This window comes from Lathyrus oleraceus, chromosome 4 (assembly GCF_024323335.1).
Source record: "Lathyrus oleraceus cultivar Zhongwan6 chromosome 4, CAAS_Psat_ZW6_1.0, whole genome shotgun sequence".
Taxonomy (NCBI): Eukaryota; Viridiplantae; Streptophyta; class Magnoliopsida; order Fabales; family Fabaceae; genus Lathyrus; species Lathyrus oleraceus.
In genome coordinates, this window is record NC_066582.1 from 155,099,570 (window position 1) to 155,106,779 (window position 7,210).

Consider the following 7,210-nt stretch of genomic DNA (forward strand, 5'->3'; position numbering starts at 1 on the left):
TTATTTAATTAAATTAATAAATATAATATTAACTTAAATTAAATAATTATCTTATTTTTATCGGGGTGTTACAGTATGGCCCAGAAAGACAATGAATCTTTTAAAGAATACGCACAACGCTGGAGAGAATTGGCTGCAAGGGTGCACCCGTCGTTGGTTGATCGTGAATTGATTGACATTTTCATGGGAACCTTGCAGGGCCAATATTATGAAAGATTGATCAGTAGTGTGTCCACAGGATTTTCTGACATGGTGATCGTGGGAGAAAGAGTAGAAGAAGGACTGAAGAGTGGTAAAATCCAGGGAGGTTCCAGCAGTCAACCAATCTTGAAGAAGCCTTTCAACGGATTCAAGAGGAAGGAGGGTGAGACTAGTGCCATTTCTTCTCAGAGGAGGGTACCACCCAGGGCTCCTGCTCCTCTGCCTTATTATCAGTACCCTTACGTAGCAGCTGCTCAATATCCAACCATGCCTTATCGTCCAATTGCTCATGTTCCTATTCCAGCTCCGGTACCTCATTATCAAGTTCCAGTTCCTCAATATCAAGCTCCACAACCTCAGTTCCAGACTCCTCCACCTCAACATCAACAGAGAAATCAACAGAATAATCAACCACGTCCAGTTCAGCAGCAACGACCAAATCAACAGAGGCCATATCAACAGTACAATAATGTGAATACCACTCCTATCCCAATGACTTACACTCAATTGCTACCGTATCTGATTCAGAATGGGACTGTCGTGCCAAGGGCATTACCTCCAATGCTGAAGCCGCATAAGCCTTGGTATGATGAGAATGCTAGATGTGCCTTTCATGCTAATTCAGAGGGTCATACAACAGAGAATTGCAAAGTGTTCAAGCTCCGGGTCCAAGAGTTGATAGATCAGAAAATATTGTCTTTTGCTGATGTTCCAAATGTGGGGAACAATCCTTTGCCTAAACATGATAGTTCAGGTGTCAATGCTATAGAAAGTTCAACTGATGATGGATTGATAAAGGATGTGTTCAAGTTGAAGACTCTTTTAACAGTGGTCCATGCTAGATTGATGGAAGCGGAATTGATGAATGGAGTACATGATAATTGTGTGGTGTGTTCATCCAACCCTGATCAGTATGGTGAATTCAAAATTTGTCTTCAACGTTTGATGGATCAACGGGTTATTCAGTTCACTAGAGAAAAGATTGATGAGGATGTTGCTGTGATTGTGCCTATATTTGATCAAGAGAGGCTTCCCAAGCCTTTTGTGGTCCCTTATCGGAGAAATGTTGACCTAGAGCCAATGAAGAAGATTGAGCCCATGGTCATCCATGTTCCCGCTCCATTCTCATTTGACAGTACCAAAGCAGTGCCTTGGAACTATGAGCCTGTAGTTTATGTGGGTAACAAACCAGTAATCTTGAAAGAGCCAGACGTGACTAACATCGCTGGAGCTAGTGGTGTGACTCGAAGTGGAAGGGTTTTCGCTCCTGAAGTGATCCCAAACAAAGAAAGTGTACCAACAGTTGAACCAACGAAAGGGAAAGAGGTGAATCCTCCAGAAGTAGGAGAAGGCTCATCTAAGAAAGCAGTGACTACTGAAGAGGATAGAGAATTCTTGAAGATCATCAAGAAGAGTGATTAAAAGGTCGTAGATCAGCTCAACCAAACTCCTTCAAAAATATCCATTCTTTCTCTACTTATGAGTTCTGAGGCTCATAGGACTGCTCTATTGAAGTTCTTGAACGAAGCTTATGTGGCAGAAGACATCAGTGTTATTCAGTTTGATAATGTGGTTGCTAATCTCAATGCTAGTAGTTGTTTGATGTTCACTGATGATGATTTACCCCCTAATGGGCGAGAACATAATATGGCGCTTCATATCTCCATTCAGTGTACAGATGTTACCTTAGCTCGAGTACTGGTAGATACAGGTTCATCCTTGAACGTGTTACCTAAGACTACCCTGGCACAATTGAATATTGAAGGGGTGCAGATGAGACCCAGTGCTTTGATAGTGAAAGCTTTTGATGGGTCTAAGCGAACAGTTATTGGGGAGATTGACCTCCCAATCCTGATTGGCCCTCAAACTTTCCGTATTACCTTTCAGGTAATGGATATTAGGCCTGCCTATAGCTGTCTGTTAGGTAGACCTTGGATCCATGCTGCTGGAGCTGTCACCTCGACACTTCACCAGAAGCTGAAGTTTGTTACTTCTGGTAAGCTGGTATCAGTATCCGGAGAAGAAGATATTTTCGTCAGCCATTTGACTTCTTTCAGATACATTGAAGTAGGTGAAGACATTGTTGAAACTCCTCTCCAAGCCCTTGAAGTGGTCAATGTGGTCCAGACTAAGCCGAAACTTGTTGAAGAACCCAAGAGGGTCATGACCTCGTGGAAGAGTGTGAAAGCTGCAATTGAAGCTGGTCGCCCTGGAAGTTGGGGAACAGTGATTGAACTACCAGAGAAGAAAGACAAGTGTGGATTAGGATATCAGCCGTCTATTGAACTTTTCAAAGATCAGAATATACATCAGGGGAAGGTTCCTAGCATCCAGGAAATATTCTCCAAAGCTGGTTTCCGAAGTGATGATCAAGTGAATGCTCTTGAAGATGAAGATCCAGATTTGTCCAAGATGGTGTTTCGTGGACCTCCGGATGCCGCTCTCACTAACTGGAAGGCAACAGATGTTCCGGATATAGTTTCTTGTTCAAAGTAATTTACTGTTTTCTAAAACATCCAATGTCATTCCCAAGGCATATGGATAGCTTTGTAGGGCCCATTTTGTGTTAATATTTAAGCCTTATCATCAATACAAAGCACATTTTTTGAGATCCCTGTCTTTCATCTTTTTAATTTATTTATTTTTTTACAAACAAATAAATAACAACAAAAAATGGCAATTTTTATTTCACATCACTTTCATTTTTCAAAATCTTCCTCTAAAAAGAAAAATCATTTCCATGCAGATCATTAATAACTGGATCCATTGAACACGACAATGCTATAATTCCCTATGACTTCGACCTCCCGATTAACCAAGCTGAAGAGGATGGTAAGGAAAACTGCGACCCAGAAGAGTTGACCAGACTTTTGAAACAAGAGGAAAAGATGATTCAGCCTCATCAGGAACCAGTGGATGTGATCAATCTGGGGACTGAGGAAGATAGAAAGGAAGTCAAGGTCGAAACTGCTTTGAAAAAAAGTGTGAAGGAGGAACTAGTCAAGCTACTACATGAATATGTGGATGTGTTTGCTTGTTCATATCAGGATATGCCAGGACTCGACACCGACATAGTTGTGCACAAGCTGCCGTTGAAGCCGGAATGCCCGCCCATCAAGCAAAAGTTGAGAAGAACTCGACCAGACATGGCTGTCAAGATCAGAGAAGAGGTCAAGAAGCAGTTTGATGCAGGTTTTCTAGCTGTTGCAACTTACCCGCAGTGGATTGCTAATATTGTGCCAGTTCCAAAGAAAGATGGAAAGGTTCGAATGTGTGTAGACTACAGAGACCTGAATAGAGCTAGTCCCAAAGATGATTTTCCGTTACCTCACATTGATGTATTGGTAGATAACACAGCTCAGTTCTCTGTATTCTCCTTCATGGACAAATTCTTAGGATATAATCAGATCAAAATGTCTCCCGAAGATATGGAGAAAACAACTTTCATTACACCATGGGGCACTTTCTGTTATAAGGTAATGCCTTTCGGCCTGAAAAATGCTGGGGCAACCTATCAAAGGGCCATGGTGACTCTTTTCCATGATATGATGCACAAGGAGATTGAAGTCTATGTGGATGACATGATTGCTAAGTCTCAGACAGAAGAGGAGCATGTTATTCATCTGAAGAAGTTGTTTGTAAGATTGAGGAAATACAGATTGCGCTTAAACCCTGCTAAATGCACTTTTGGAGTCAGATCTGGAAAGCTTCTAGGATTCATTGTGAGCCAGAGAGGCATAGAAGTTGATCCTGACAAAGTCAAAGCTATTCAAGAGATGCCAGCACCTCGGACAGAGAAGCAAGTTCGTGGTTTCTTGGGCAGATTGAACTATATTTCCAGATTCATCTCGCATCTGACAGCCACTTACGAGCCAATATTCAAGTTGTTAAGAAAAGATCAAGCCGTTAGGTGGAACGATGATTGCCAGAGTGCATTCGATAAAATCAAACAGTATCTGCAAGAACCACCAATCTTAGTGCCACCAGTTCCAGGAAGGCCTCTCATTATGTATTTGACAGTACTCGATGAATCCATGGGATGTGTACTGGGGCAACACGATGAGACGGGTAGAAAAGAGCATGCTATCTACTACCTGAGCAAGAAGTTTACAGAATGTGAAATCAGGTACTCCATGCTAGAAAAGACTTGTTGTGCATTAGCATGGGCTGCTCGTCGTCTGAGACAGTATATGATTTGTCATACAACAATGTTAATATCCAAAATGGATCCCATCAAGTACATCTTCGAGAAACCTGGATTAACTGGCAGAATCGCTCGTTGGCAAATGTTGTTATCAGAATATGACATTCAGTATGTAACTCAGAAGGCCATTAAGGGTAGTGTGTTATCAGAGTACCTTGCGCACCAGCCAGTGGAGGACTATCAATCGATGAGACTCGACTTCCCAGATGAAGACGTCATGTACATAAGAGACTATGAGATTCCAGGCCCGGAAGAAGGACCCGAACCAGGATCGCGGTGGACGCTCGTGTTCGATGGTGCCTCAAATGCATTGGGTAACGGAATTGGGGATGTTATAACTTCTCCAAAGGATTTTCATCTTCCCTTCACAGCAAGGTTATGTTTCAAATGCACCAATAACATGGCGGAGTATGAAGCATGTATCTTGGGAATTGAAGCAGCTATTGACCTACGAATCAAGATTCTTGAAGTGTATGGGGACTCAGCACTTGTCATCTATCAAATCAAAGGAGATTGGGAGACCCGCCATCCCAATTTGATCCCATACCGAGAGCATGTCATGAAGCTAATCCCCTACTTTGATGAGATTAATTTCCATCATATTCCTAGGGAGGAGAATCAGCTAGCCGATGCCTTGGCTACTCTGTCATCTATGTTCAAGGTCAAGTGGGCTAACGAATCACCTACTATTACAATTCAACGTCTAGACGAGCCAGCACATTGCTTGGCAGTTGAAGTAGAAACAGATGACAAGCCTTGGTTTTATGACATCAAACGATATCTTGAGAAGCACGAGTATCCAAATGATGTATCCATCACAGACAAAAAGACCTTAAGAAAGTTATCAGCCAATTTCTTCCTAAGTGGTGGTGTTCTATACAAAAGAAACTTTGATTTAGTTCTGCTCAGATGCGTGGATAGACACGAAGCCGACCTACTCATCAAAGAAATCCACGAAGGTTCTTTCGGCATTCATGCAAACGGACATGCAATGGCGAAGAAAATCCTTAGAGCTGGTTACTATTGGTTGACAATGGAAACAGATTGTTACCACTATGCCAGGAAATGCCACAAGTGCCAAATTTATGCTGACAAGGTACACGTGCCACCTACTCCTTTGAATGTTTTATCAGCTCCATGGCCATTCTCAATGTGGGGCATAGACGTGATTGGTATGATTGAGCCTAAAGCTGCAAATGGACATCGGTTCATTCTGGTTGCCATTGACTACTTCACTAAGTGGGTAGAGGCAGCTTCTTATGCCAATGTGACAAAGCAAGTCATCACTCGATTTATCAAGAAAGAGATAATTTGTCGCTACGGAACTCCTAGCAAGATTATCACTGATAATGGATCAAATCTGAATAATAAGATGATGAAGGAGTTGTGTGAGAATTTCAAGATTGAACATCATAACTCGTCACCTTATAGGCCAAAGATGAACGGAGCTGTAGAGGCAGCTAATAAGAATATCAAGAAGATCATTCAGAAGATGGTGAAAACTTATAAAGATTGGCACGAGATGCTACCCTTTGCTTTGCACGGATATCGAACAGTTGTTCGCACTTCAACAGGGGCAACCCCTTTCTCACTAGTCTATGGCATGGAGGCTGTGCTACCGATAGAAGTTGAGATTCCCTCACTGAGAATCTTGATGGAGACAGAATTAGAAGAAGCAGAATGGATTCAAACCAGATTTGACCAGCTCAATCTAATCGAGGAAAAGAGGATGACAGCGTTGTGTCATGGTCAGTTATATCAGAGGAGACTCAAGCGGGCGTTTGACAAGAAGGTCCGACCTCGAGAGTTTAATGTAGGTGAACTAGTTTTGAAAAAGATAATCTCCCTCCAGAAGGATTCACGTGGCAAGTGGATTCCAAACTATGAAGGACCGTTTGTGGTGAAGAAAGCTTTCTCTGGTGGAGCTTTAGTTCTCACGAACATGGACAGAGACGAGTTGACACACCCCGTCAATTCTGATGCAGTCAGAAAGTATTATGCCTAAGAAAAAGAGATGGATAATAAAAGCTCGCTAAAGTTGAAAACCCGAAAGGGCGACTTAAAAAAAAATGAGCATCCCGGTGAGTTGAAAACCCGAAAGGGCGGCTCAGGCAAAAATTAGGGATAACCAAAAAAATTAAGCCCGGTAAGTCGAAAACCCGAAAGGGCGATTTAAGCAAAAAAGGGTAAAATCTCCCGGTGAACTGAAACTCTTAAGGAGCGGTTCACGCAAAAATTAGGGAATATCCAAAGGCATAATATTGCAGCGACACAAGTCAACACTACAACAAAGCTCAGATGGAAGAAAACAGTCCAATTACCATCTCCAGAAGCAAAGTAATGAGGACTAGAGGACATAGGGGAAAGTAGCAAAGTTGTATTTCGTTGGAAAATCAGTTAAAATTTTTGTTGCCATTACTTGCTTTCTTTCTCTGTAATCTCCTCTTAGAGGGGTTTACATCTTCACCATGTATGAGTTATTCTTCTCATCAAATAAAATTGTTCAGTTGAACATTGCTTTGCCAATTGTTTCTGTTTTTCTACTTAATGTCGCTTTTTATTTTTGATAAGATAAAAACATTAAAATAAATGGAAACGACAAAGCTTTTGAAAACCTTAATTTGTTTTGATTTTGAAAGTATAAAAGGAATTTTTGTTGGTTTACAATAATGCATCTGGTTCACAAGACGTGGGACATTTCCTGGATCATTGTAATCTAAGGCAAGTTTGAAATGGATTTTCTTCCAGAAGCAAGAAGTCCTCATTGAAGCCCGCTTGGCGGAAAAGCAGAAATCAGGGTTTTTT

At 41.6% G+C, this 7,210-nt stretch overlaps 1 protein-coding gene across 1 annotated transcript; it reads left to right on the forward strand.

The window, feature by feature from the left end:
- Nucleotides 1-249: 249 nt before the first annotated feature.
- LOC127136485 (uncharacterized) lies at nt 250-1,623 on the forward strand. The gene has a single exon (XM_051063033.1). It carries the CDS (start codon nt 250-252, stop codon nt 1,621-1,623), a length of 1,374 nt encoding a protein of 457 aa, XP_050918990.1.
- The last annotated feature ends 5,587 nt before the right edge of the window (nt 1,624-7,210 follow it).

What these genes read in the sequence shown, in the direction of transcription:
- LOC127136485 (XM_051063033.1), top strand. Translation starts at nt 250, where the DNA reads ATGGTGATCGTGGGAGAAAGAGTAGAAGAAGGACTGAAGAGTGGTAAA.